The sequence below is a fragment of the Papio anubis genome, chromosome 7, assembly GCF_008728515.1.
Source record: "Papio anubis isolate 15944 chromosome 7, Panubis1.0, whole genome shotgun sequence".
NCBI lineage: Eukaryota > Metazoa > Chordata > Mammalia > Primates > Cercopithecidae > Papio > Papio anubis.
In genome coordinates this window covers 67,273,139-67,286,711 of record NC_044982.1, presented here as the reverse complement: position 1 = coordinate 67,286,711, position 13,573 = coordinate 67,273,139, and the positions used below count along the sequence as shown (strand labels likewise).

General features: G+C 38.4%; 1 protein-coding gene across 9 annotated transcripts in view; it reads left to right on the top strand.

The window, feature by feature from the left end:
• Nucleotides 1–13,573, top strand: part of MIA2 (MIA SH3 domain ER export factor 2) — a 117,000-nt gene that overhangs the window by 8,824 nt on the left and 94,603 nt on the right. For 8 of the 9 annotated variants that reach the window (XR_004184940.1, XM_031668151.1, XM_031668148.1 and 5 more), the window contains exons 4-6: nt 4,334–5,564; nt 10,518–10,736; nt 10,841–10,941. Coding sequence is in view for 8 of the 9 variants with exons in the window: in XM_031668151.1 (XP_031524011.1) it covers nt 4,334–5,564; nt 10,518–10,736; nt 10,841–10,941 (1,551 nt within the window). In the remaining variant the exon portion in view is untranslated. The remainder of the gene's footprint in view (nt 1–4,333; nt 5,565–10,517; nt 10,737–10,840; nt 10,942–13,573) is intronic. The other variant, XM_031668155.1, reaches the window with a different exon arrangement.

The following is a 13,573-nucleotide window of genomic DNA, read 5'->3' as shown; positions in this document are numbered from 1 at the left end:
AAAGTAAGTGCACAGATGCCCCAAATTCTTATATCAAGTTCCCTGGGAAACAGATATTGAAATGAATCTTTGCATCCAAGAAGTTTGCTGGGTAGTTTGGGAATAGCACCTGTGAAGGAACAAAAGAAAAAGCAGGACTTGGCTGGGCCCGGTGGCTCACGCCTGTAATCCCAGCACTTTGGGAGGCCGAGACAAACAAAGAAACAAACAAAAACAACGAAAAAGAAAAAGAAAAAAGAAGCATGACTGGGCAGACAGAGAAGTTGAATTGTGATGTAGTTGCAGTGAAGGTCTCAGCTGATTTCCTAAGGAGCTCTGGAGCTGGAATGGCCCTTCAGAGTTGTCTTTAATAGAGAGAGAGGCAAGACGATTGGGCCTTTTATCCCCACATTTCTGGTTGTATCTGGGGTCTGTAACTTTGGGCTGGGATATGCGACTATTTACTAGAGATAGTTACTATTCTAAACGCTTGACTTATTTAATCCTCACAACACCTCGGTAAAATAGGTACTGTCATTATCCCTGGAGGATTCAAGGAGGAAAGTTCTCTCTGAAAGTCAGATGAAAAGTCAACTTGCAAAAGGAAGATTAATACGTGAAAAGGCATACAAATTTATTTGATCACAATTTTACGTGACACAGGAATCTTCAGAATGGAGAACCAGGCTGGGCGTGGTGGCTCACACCTGTAATCCCAGCACTTTGGGAGGCCAAGGCAGGTGGATCACCTGAGATCAGGAGTTCGAGACCAGCCTGACCAATATGGTAAAACCACATCTCTACTAAGAATACAAAAATTAGCCAGGCGTGGTGGCGTGCGCCTGTTTCCCCAGCTACTTGGGAGGCTGAGACAGGAGAATTGCTTGAACCCGGGAGGCAGAAGTTGCAGTGAGTGGAGATCATGCCACTGCACTCCAGACTGGGCGATAGAGCAAGACTCCATCTCAAAAAAACAAACAAAAAAAAGAATGAAGACCCGAAGATACAGAGGAAACTGTCCATTTTTATGCTTAGCTTCAGTAACGTATGGATAGCCATGTAGAGATATGACTGAACAAAAAGGGTGTGATCTAATTCAGTAGACTGAGTGGGGGAACCCAGAAAGGCCTGTCTGTCTAGAATCTCCTTGGCTTTGCTGAGCATGCATTGCATCTTTCTGATTATAGGGCAGGGCCTTCCCTGGAATGCGGGTCTTATGCCCTACAATCAAACAAGGTAGGTCAGAGAATTTATGAATAGCTTTGCATAGAAAAGAGGAGGAAACATTAGAGTAATAATTTTAGATTATATGGCTGGCTTTGTAGAAAAGAGGTTCTTGTTTCTATGAGCTGCCTTGGGAAGGCGGGATTCTACTTTCTGTGACTAGCCTCGGGGGAAAATGAGACTGAGAGGTGGAGAATAGGAGAAGGTCAGAGAAGAATTTTGCTTCTGATGTCTTCATTTTGGGGGTATTTCTGAGCCCCAACATCCCCATCTTACAGATGAAGGAGACTGAGGCATAGAAAGATCATAAAATTCACCCAAGGGCACAGAGGTAGTAGATGGCGGGGTTGGGCATTGAACCCAAAGGGTTTGACTCCAGAGTCTGTTCTTAATCATGTACTAGACTGTAGTGCCAAGTGTATATTATAAAATTGCAATTCTGAAGCTTATTCTTTAAAAAATCTGAACGTTATCCTCATTTCATAATGGTAATATCTAAAGGCAGCACACGTCACTATTTCTAACATTCGGATTAAAAAAAAAGTCTTCATCATGTTTCTTCTTAATGATTTGGTTGTTTTGTGAGATGGACAAGTAGATCCTCACTTCCATTGGCTGTATGCAATATCTCAATAAATGAAGCCAAATTGTTTCAGTGCAACTTTTTTTTTTTTTTTTTTTTTTTTTAATAGGATCTAACTCTGTTGCCCAGGCTGGAGTGCAGTGGCACAATTATAGCCCACTGGAGCCTCAACCTCCTAGCTCAAGTGCTCTTCCCACCTCAGCCTCCAGAGTAGCTGGGACTACAGCGCATGCCACTATGCCTGGCTAATTTTTGTATTTTTTTTTTTTTGTACAGACAGAATTTCTCCATGTTGCCCAGGCTGTTTATAAACTCCTGGGCTCAAGCAGTCTGCCTACCTCACCCTCCCCAAACGCTGGGATTACAGGCGTGGGCCACCACACCTAGCTAACTTTTTTTTTTTTAAAGATAGGATCTTGCCCTGTTGCTCAGGCTGGAATGAAGTGGTGCAACCATGGCTCACTGCAGCCTTGACCTCCTGGGCTCAAGCACTCCTCCTACCTTGGCCTCCCAAAGTGCTGGGATTACAGGCATGATGCACTGTGTCCAGCCTTTTGGTGCAACTTTTAACCAGGTTTTCATGCTTTAGAGCAGAGGTCCAATCTTTTGGCTTCCCTGGGCCACACTGGAAGAAGAATTGTCTTCTGCTACACATAAAATACCCTAACACTAATATAGCTGATGAGCTAAAAAGAAATATTGCAAAAAGAAATCCCATAATATTTTTTAAAAGTTTATGAATTTTTGTTGGGCCACATTCAAAGCCATCTTAGGCTGCAGGTTGGACAAACTTGCTTTAGAGTCTCTGGTCTGTCTGAGACATAACCATATGCTGTGAAATTCCTCTCTGTCTTAGTCAATGTTGTGCTGCTATAAGAGAATACCAGAGACTGGATAACTTATAAAGAAAATAAACTTATTTCTCACAGTTCTGAAGGCTGAGAAGTCTTCTTGTTGCAACATCTCATACTGGAAGGCAAGATGGGGAAAAACGCTGGAGAGAGAGAGCAAGACAGGTGCTGAACTAGTGGTCCTTTTATAAGGGAACCCACTCCTGTGATAATAAGCCCGCTCACGCAGTAATGGCATTAATCCTACTCATTCTGCCCTTATGGACTGATCACCTCTCACCAGGCCTCATCTGTCAACAATATTGCATTTGGGATTCAGTTTCCAATATATGGTTTTTGGGGAGACAGTCAAACCATAGAACCCTACCTCAAATCACTGCAAAGATGCATATGTTCAGTCCGTGTGTTCTTAGGAGGTGCAAAATTTTGTGGATATGCATGCCTTTTCATGAGATTTTGTTTGCAGAATACACTGAAAGCATTGATTGTCTCTGCTTCTCAAAAATTCCAACTATTTGAAATAAATTTTATTTATTTATTTTTTTGAGACGGAGTCTCACTCTGTTACCCAAGCTGAAGTGCAGTTGTGAGATCTCGTCTCACTGCAACCTCTGCCTCCTGGGTTCAAGCAATTCTCCTGCCTCAGCCTCCCGAGAAGCTGGGACTACAGGTGACCACCACCATGCCTGGCTAATTTTTGTATTTTTTAGTAGAGATGGAGTTTTGCCATGTTGGCCAGGCTGGTCTTGAACTCCTGAGCTCAGGCAATCCACTCGCCTGAGCCTCCCAAAGTGCTGGGATTACAGGCATGAGCCACCATGCCTGGCCCCAAAATTTCAACTATTTAATAACAAAGAAATCATAATGGGCCTGGTGCGGTGGCTCACATCTGTAATCCCAGTGCTTTGGGAGGCTGAGGTAGGATGATTGCTTGAGGCCATAAGTTCAAGAGCAGCCTGGGCAAAATAGCGACACTCCATCTTCACAAAAGATTTTTTTTAATTAGCTGGGTATAATATCAGCTACTTCGGAGGCTGAGGAGGGAGGTTCACTCGAACCCTGGAGTTCAAGCAAGCTGTGAGCTGTCCTCCACCCTGGACAGCAGAGCAAGACCCTGTCTCTAAAAACAAACAAACAAAGAAACAAAAAGCCGTAATGTAAAAGGTTTTTCATTTAGGTTTACATACTTAGCCTTGAAGTCAGTTGTGATATAAATGTTTGAGTTTTTGCTCTGCTCTTGAGCTAGTCATGTGTCTTGGGAAAATCACTGTCATCCTTTTTACTTTCTTCTTTTTTCTTTTTTTTTTGAGACAGAGTCTCTCTCTGTCCCCCAGGCTGGAGTACAGTGGCACGATCTCAGCTCACTGTAAGCTCCACCTGCTGGGTTCACGCCATTCTCCTGCCTCAGCCTCCCAAATAGCTGGGACTACAGGTGCTTGCCACCACGCCTGGCTAATTTTTTGTATTTTTAGTTGAGACGGGGTTCCACCGTGTTAGCCAGGATGGTCTCGATCTCCTGACCTCATGATCCGCCTGCCTCAGCCTCCCAAAGTGCTGGGATTACAGGCGTGAGCCACCAGGCACGGCCCACAGTCATCCATTTTAAATGAGTCACGGCCCACAGTCATCCATTTTAAATGAGAAACAAGGAACTCTAGTACATTCATGTTAATCACATGTATTTTTTTACTTTTAGGAATCTGACTTTCTTTGTCTTCTTGGAGTAAGTTACACATTTGACAATGAAGATAGTGAATTAAACAGTGATTATGGTGAAAATATATATCCTTTTGAAGAAGATAAAGATGAAAAATCTAGTATATATGAAGGTGATTTTCAGCTAGAACCTGGATTTTATGCAACTTACGAAAGTACTTTGTTTGAAGACCAATTTCCAGCATTAGAGGCTCCTGAAGATATCGGAAGTACCAGTGAATCAAAAAACTGGGAAGAAGCAGTTGTTGAAAGTGTGGAACAGGATCATATTCCAGAAGTGCATGTCCCACCATCTTCAGCTGTGCCTGGACTCAAAGAATGGTTTGGATTGAGAGGAGAACAAGCTGAAGAGAAGGCTTTTGAATCAGTTATTGAACCTGTACAAGAAAGCTCATTTCGAAGTAGAAAAATAGCAGTGGAAGATGAGAATGACCTAGAGGAATTAAACAATGGTGAGCCTCAAACAGAACATCAGCAAGAATCTGAATCAGAAATTGATTCAGTGCCAAAGACGCATTCTGAACTAGCATCTGAGTCAGAGCACGTTCCCAAACCTCAACCCACTGGTTGGTTTGGTGGTGGATTTACAAATTATTTAGGTTTTGGAGATGAGGATACAGGGCTTGAATTATTAGCTGAAGAAAGCAATTCACCACTACAAGATTTTCCCAATTCCATATCATCTGATAAAGAAGACACAGTTCCATGTACAGAAATATTAATAGAAAAAAAAGACACAATCACTAATGATAGCTTGAGTCTCGAGCCAAGTTGGTTTGATTTTGGTTTTGCTATGCTAGGCTTTGCATATGCCAAGGAAGACAAAATTATGTTAGATGACAGGAAAAATGAAGAAGATGGTGGGGCAGGGGAACATGAATATCCTCTAACAAATGAATTAGACCCTGAAAAAGAACAAGAAATAGAAATGATACAAATTATGGAAACAGAAGATCAAATAGACAAGAAACCAGTCTTAGAAAAAACAGATGAATCGGATACCATACCATATTTGAAAAAGTTCTTGTATAATTTTGACAACCCTTGGAACTTCCAGAACACTCCAAAGGAAACGGAATTGCCATTTCCCAAACAGACACTGGATCAAAATAACGTAATTGAAAATGAAGAAACTGAAGAATTTTCCATTGATAATTATCCCACAGATAATACAAAAGTTATGATGTTCGAAAGTTCATACAATCCGTCAGGTTGGTATGAAAATATTTATATTAGAATTTATTTTATTTTTAAACATAATTTATTTTCAAAAGTGCAAATCAGATGAAAAAGTCCAGGAATCTGCCTTTTTAAAAATACTTAGCTCTTTCTTTTTTTTCTTTTTTTTTTTGAGACAGAGTTTCACTCTTGTTGCCCAGGCTGGAGTGTAATGGCGTGATGTCAGCTCACCACAACCTCCACCTACCAGGTCCTGGTTCAAGCAGTTCTCCTGCCTCAGCCTCCTGAGTAACTGGGATTATAGGCACACACCACCATACCCAGCTAATTTTTGTGTTTTTAGTAGAGACGGGCTTTCACCATGTTGGCCACACTGGTCTCGAACTCCTGACCTCGTGATCCTCCCACCTCAGCCTCCCAAAGTGCTGTGATTACAGGCGTGAGTCACCATGCCCGGCTCAAAATGCTTAGCTCTTTCATCAATTTCTGGTTTACACTGGAATTTAGATCTTAATATTATAAAATAAAATCTCAACAGAAAAACAATGACTGGAGATCTAAAGATGTTCCAGGAAAATCTTAAAGTATTTTACAATAAATTTTAATTTTTATCAAAATATTGTATGTAAATAGTTTAAAATTTGAAATAGTGCTAAGGTATTTTTTTTTTTTCCCGACAATAGCAATGTCTGTTCCCTCCATCTACCTCCACTCCCACTGCTTTCCCAGAGACAATAATTTTCTTTTCTTGTTTTTAAAGCAGTATCTTTTTAGTATTTAAGAGTTTTCTAAATCGAATCTTTATACTGTTCTGCTTTGATTACCCTATTTTAGACAATGTCTATTGACTTTCTATTCTGGTAGGTGTGGGTTTTCTCATTCACATTCACTTTTTAGCAATAACACCTTCCCAATACAACTATATTTGAATGGTTTTCTTAGAAACCTAAGCTAAGAGAAACTTTTTTTTTTTGTTTTGTTTTTTTTTGTTTTTGAGACAGGGTCTCATTTTATCATCTAAGCTGGAGTGCAGTGGGATGATCTCAGGTCACCACAGCGTCGACCTCCTGGGCTCATGCAATTCTCTCACCTTTGCCTCCCAAGTAGTTGGGACTATGGGCACGTGCCACCACGACCGCTGATTTTTGCATATTTGTAGAAGCAGGGTTTCATTATATTGCCCATGCTGGTCTCGAACTCCTGAGCTCAAGCGATCTGCCCCACTCAGCCACCCAAACTGCTAGGATTACAGGTGTGAGCCATCGTGCCCGGCCAACTAAGGGAAACTTTAATTAAATAGTTTTGATTCCTAAATTAGATCTTATTCTAGGTCTGTAGTTTTGCTTTTCCTAAGAAGGACTATGATAACAAGAGTTTTCTTTTGTTTTTGTTCTGAGACAAGGTTTCACCCTGTCACCTACGCTGGAGTGCAGTGGTGTGATCACAGTTCACTGCAGCCTCAACCTCCAGGGCTCAACCTATCCCTTGACTTCAGCCTCCTGAGTAGCTGGGACGACAAATGTGCACCACTACTAGACCCAGCTAATTTATTTTTATATGTTGTGGAGATGGAGTCTCCTTATGTTGTCCAGGCTGGTCCCAACTCCTAGGCTCAAGGGATCCTCCTGCTTCAGCCTCTCAAAATGCTGGGAATACAGGCATGAGCTACTGTGCCCAGCTGATAACAAGGGTTTCCTTTAAGTGTCAATGTAATAAGAAAACTCAAGCAAAAAAAGGGAAAAAGTTTTCAACTTTCTCCCCCAAGTTCCTCAATTCTGAGAGTTCAACAGAGGGCAACAGAAGAGAGCAGAATATAAGATAATACTTTCAGATCTAGATGTCCAGGTATCTAGCAATTCCTATGATTAAAAACATGTGGATTGTTTTTTAAGTAGAACATTTTATAATAAAACTTTTCCACATCTCCATCCTTATGACTCTGTGATGGACAGAATATAAATGCAGCAAATATTGAGCAATAATACAAAAACAATTAAACCCTAGAATGACAGAAAACCTTTCACAGGAAGAGGGCAACAAACTCTGAAGGAAACACATTTCCATTAGAACCAGGTGATTTTTTTGAATTTCCAGAACTATATGTAGTACCTTAACATTCCCTAAGATGGGAGCTCTCTACTCAACATCCTCAACCAACATATAGATATTTAGATTCTAACCCTTTTCCAAATGAGAAAGGTGCAGGTGTGATGCTTTTTATGACTAAAAAGCTTAGAGACCTTTTTAGGTTGTTAAAGGCTAATTAAAAGGTAAATTCTCTTATTCTAAACTTGTTAGATCCTAAAGGAATATTTAAGAAAAGGCAGGTCACAGTAATTAGAAGGAAGACAGACTACAACAAAACAATATTAGATACAGAAATCCAGATGATTCCAAAGATTGATATACAAAAATATTTTAGAGCACAATCATAGAAACTCCAGGAATTCAAAAGAATTTCACAAAAAAATCATTTTTGTAAATTTTATTTAGCTGGGAGTGTTGGTATGCTCCTATAGTCCCAGCTACTTGAAAGGCTGAGGTGGGAGATCGCTCGAGGCTAGATGTTCGAGGCTGGCCTGGACAACACAGTGACACTTTCTCTCTGAAGAAAATATTGGCGGGGTGTGGTGACTCACACCTATAATCCCAGCACGTTGAGAAGCCGAGGCAGGCAGATTACTTGAGGTCAGGAGTTCGAGACCAGCCTAGCCAACATGATGAAACCCCGTCTCTACTAAAAATACAAAAATTAGCCGGGCATGGTGGTGTGCCCCTGTAATCCCAGCTACTCGGGAGGCTGAGGCATGAGAACCACTTGAACTCGGGAGGCAGAGGTTGCAGCGAGCTGAAATTGCAAAACTGCACTCCAGCCTGGGCAATAGAATGAGACTCAGTCTCATATATATATATATATATATATATATACACACACACACACACACACACACACACACACACACACACACATAAATATTTAAAATTTATCATTTCATATAGAGGTACTGGAAGAATTTCTAAAATTGGTAAATAGTTAAATGAGAATAGGATGTTGCTGCAATTTTAACTAGTTTTGAGGAACTTTTTTGAAAATATTCAGAAATTCTTTTAAATTTCAGAAAAAAAGATGTCATTTATTAACAAAGTGGGTTATTCCAAAACACTACAATATTAAATAAAAATGGAATGAAAAACAACCTGAGATCATGCAAAAATTTGTTTTTAAAAAAGCATCCTAAAAGATTTCTATAAAGCCACAGGCCCTATTTTCTGGATATTAGAGAAAGAATTAAACAGCAAATCTTTTCAGATTTCAACAGCTCTTTCAGGGAATAACAAATGAAAACTTGCTGTAATTATAGTGCATAAGCAAGATGAATCACTGATCTTGAATCTATGTTTGTGAAAGGCTCAGACTTGAGATAACCACATTTACAGAAAACTAACATATTGATTTAGGAATTTACAAAACAGGTAAATTAGGGAACAATTATTTATATTACAACATGAATAACGATTTTACAAAAGGATTCCAATTGTGCATACTTAAATAATGAGTTTCCCAAGTACAGTTAAATATTAAAAATTATTATTTTATTTGACTTAAAATTCTGCTAATAAGCAATAATAAAGAAAAGCATATCCATATTTAATGTAAATCTTAAAGCTTAGGTTTAATTGTGTAAATAATACCTAAAAATATAATTAAATATGAAAATGGAATAGGGAATATTCATTTTTCTTATTATATATTTATTTCAAATGCAGTTTAAAACAATATTTTAAAATAATATAGTTATGTATAAATTTGAGTATATTTATTGAATAATCCTTTTATTCTCATAGTATTAAACGTTATTGTAGATCACTACTTGAGTCCTGTATGTACAATAATCCCTTTGAATTCAGACTCCTGATTTGAATGCTTTTAAGTATTATTATCCACAGGTGCTATTATTAAATTACTGATACGTGTTTGCTCAATAGGGACTTTCCTCTTTTAAACAATGATAAATAAATGACAGTGTCAAAGTGCTATGTTAAGACTCATAAGCTCAAAGAGCAAAATTAGACATTGAACAATTCACTTACTACTCTTTATTATTGTTTTTCAGGACCACACTGATAATTTTTTTTAGACATTACACCTTCTGGTTAACAAATGCATACATAGCAGGCATAAAATCTGAAGGGAATCTATGTGTTGCCTTATTCTTAGTCATATGCTTATATAGTACAACAGAATTGTTGACAGTTATGTTAGTTTTAGGGGTTTTTTTTAAAGTAATTTTTAGGACAAAAAGGCATGTAGAGAATAGAATTACATATAGCTTTTGTAATTCTTCCTTGGCTGAGGAATAAAGAAAAGGCTATGTAGTAGGCTGAATAAAAGCCCCCTAAAAGATGTCTGTATCTTAACCCCCAGACTCTGAGAATATATTACTTTACATGGTGGAAAGGACCTTGCAAATGTGATTAGGGACCTTGAAATGGAGAGATTATCCTTGTGTGTCTAATATAATTACAAGGCTCCTTATAAGAGGAACGTAAGTGTATCAGAGTAAGAGAGACAGAAATTAGAAGATGCTACACTGCTGGCTTTGAAAATGGAGGGTGGGGCCATGTGTCGAGGAATGCAGGAGGCCTCTAGAAAGTAGAAAAAGCAAGGAAATGGATTCTGCCCTAGAGCCTCCTGATAGAATGCAGCCTTGCCAACTTCAACACCTTGGTTTTAGAATTTCTGACTTTCAGAACTCTAAGAGGATACATTTGCATTGTTTAAACCACCAAGTTTTGGTAATTTATCTTACTAGCAATAGAAAGGTAACACAGGATACAATTTATGTTTTGGTGTATCCTTTCTTTAACGAAGTATCATAATGACCTACAAAAGTTCAGAAAAAAGACCTGCCTAGAAAACAAAAGGGGAGCCCTCAATAAAGCAAGTATTTGGGAAAAACACATTTCTTTTTATTTATTTGTAGATATGGTCTCTAATATAGAGTTACCTATGAGAATTCATGAAGAAGTACATTTCAAACCCTCATCTTCTAAAGATAGTGATGAAAATTCAAAACCATCAGTAGACACTGAAGGGCCTGCTCTGGTTGAGATAGACAGATCTGTGGAAAATACCCTGCTAAATAATCAGATGGTTTCAACTGATAATTCTTTGTCTTCTCAAAATTATATTTCTCAAAAAGGTAAGAAGCAGGTTATTTATTTTCCAATGCATCAATTAAGGAAGAAATTAGAATCAGAAGTTATATAATATCATGTTAACATATTTTTATTTATAAATCAACAGAAGATGCTTCTGAGTTTCAGATTCTGAAATACTTATTCCAAATTGATGGTTATGATTTCATGAATTCTGCATTTTCATCCATTGTAATTCTTACAGAAAGGGTAAGTTTGCCTTTTAAACTTTTTGCAATAATTTTACCTATTTTGCTAAATATAAGAGTGGCTACAAAATATGTTTGAGTGAATCCTCCCTGTATAATGTTTATGTAATGTTTCTCTTTCCATGACATCTTACCTGTAAGATTTCTGTTTATATGAATGTTTTGTCAAATGGATATTGATTTTTAAAAACATTTCCCTAAGCTTTGTTGATGTTGACCTTGAGCAGTGTTTGCTTTTTACCTCACCCTCCCCATTTTTCAAATTAGGGAAAATTATGTACGAAATAAGTTAACTCAGGAATAATAGGAACTGGAGCTGGGTATGGTGGCGTGTGTCTGGAGTTCCCACTACTTAGGAGGCTGAGGCAGGAAGAGCCTTTGACTGAATGTAACAAAGAGAATAAAAGGGAAGAGTGAGCCCAAGGGTTTGAGACCAGTCTGGGCAACATAGCTAGACCTTATCTCTTAAAAAAAAAAAACCAAAAAACCGAAAATGAAAAGCAACTTGTTTGTATTCAATTGAGAGTTGTAACCTCAAAATGGTATAACGTAGGGGTACAAAAGCAACTAAAATATCAAAATTTAACCAAACTGTAACTGAAATTCCAAATTCTATTCACTTTTTCACTTGCTGTAAATTTTACTATTAAATGAGATATTGCAAAAGGACTAGCTGTAGTACTTGGCATATAAGAGGCCTTTTACAAATGTTGCTTTTCTCATCTATTGCTATGATAGAAATAATTGAGGAAGCGCTTTTATCTTCTTATTTATAATCTAAGCTGAAATTAATAGTGGTTGTTTTCAAGGAGCTCACTCTAGTTGGAGGACACATATAAAAAAGTAATAATTTTAATATAGTCCTATAATAGTCACAGGGTGCTACTGATATGCAGGAGTAGCTGCCTAGTAGATTGATTGGGAGAGTTAGGTAGAGAGGGTGGGGAGAAGGAGCCTGGGAGAGTGTCCCAGAGAAGATCATATTTGAGCTGATTTTGAAGGAAGAGTAGGAGTTAGCCAGACAAAGAAAGGATAGGCATTGTAGGTTGAGAAGAGCACTTTTAAAGTAGTGAAGTGGGAGGGAATATGGCACTTTTGGAGCACAATAAGCAATTGAGTTTGAACATAGATTGAAGTTGAAGAAGTACAGAGAGGTCAAATAATAGGGAGTTCAACTCTATCTTATAGATGATGGGACACTATTGAATTTTAAGCAGGGAGTAAAATGAAAAAGTTTTATTTATAAAGTCTGTCAATGCTGTCAAATAAAGATTAAAGGAGTAAAGACCAGAGGCATGGAGTTCAGTCAAGAAGCTGTTGTGTTAGTTCTGAAAATGAGGAAAAGGCGAAAATCTAAATCAGCGTTTACTAACTCAAATGAAATGAGTGAAGCGTGGGTAAAGGTGAGAACTGTAGCCAACTAGAGATTGTATGCCCTGTCTAAAGGATAAAGGTACTACTTACCTTCAGCCTCATTTCCCCAGATACTCTGATTTTCAAGAAAAGCTGGAAATCTGGATTTTTGTGTGTGAAATCTCGCAGTTTTTAATACTGGCAAATATTCAGAGTAAAATAAAACATAATGCAGGTCAGAAAAAACATTCTGTGAGTGGGATTTGGTCCACTGGCCACATTTTTTAGCCTCTGGCCTACCATTGATGGTTGTAGTCGAAATGATTGGAAGGACAAATTGGATAGATCTTTTGTAGACAGAATCATTGGATTTAATGACTGACTGAATGCAGCATGGAGAATTACAAGGAAAAGTGAGGATACCAGGTTTCGAGCTCGGGGACCTGATAACTTATGAGGTTTCTAGCTTGGGGGACCCGTTAGATGGTGGTGCCACTGAGTCTTAGTGAAAACTGGGCTTAATAACATACATCATTTTGCTTTGGGAGGCCTCTTCCTCACTTAATTTTTTTTTTTTGCTTGGTTCAAGAGAGTTGACATTACGTGATAAATAAGTCCAGAGAAATCATTAATTTATTCTGTATGATTTGGTGTTGAAGATGTTGATTATAAAACGTTAGTTAGGCCGGGCATGGTGGCTCCACTTTGGGAGGCCAAAGTGGGCCGATCACTTGAGGTCAGGAGTTCAAGGCCAACCTGGCCAACGTGGTGAAAACTCATCTCTACAAAAAATACAAAAATTAGCTGGGGGTGGTGGCGCGTGTCTATAATCCCAGCTACTTGGAAGGCTGAGACACGAGAATTGCTTGAACCTGGGAAGCAGAGGTTGCAGTGAGCCAAGATCGTGCCACTGCACTCCAGCCTGGGCCATAGAGTGAGACTCTGTCTCAAACAAACAAACAAACAAAACAAAACCAGAAAAAGTTAGTTAGAAATCTGTCCCAGGTTAGGAGAAAAAAAAAAACTAATAATAATGATAATTACAAAATAGTCCATAATAAAACTTTCAACTCCCCATGGAATTAATTATATTTTTTGGTATGTCTTGCTGACATAACCCTCCCCTTTTAACCCCCTCCTCCACCAATTATATGAAGTTAAATAATTGAACAGATAATTTGCTAATCAATACATGATATTCACTTCTCTATAAAGTGCGTGTTTAATAAAGTCTATACTAAATATGCTTTTTTTTGGACTCAGTAAACATAGTTAAATAC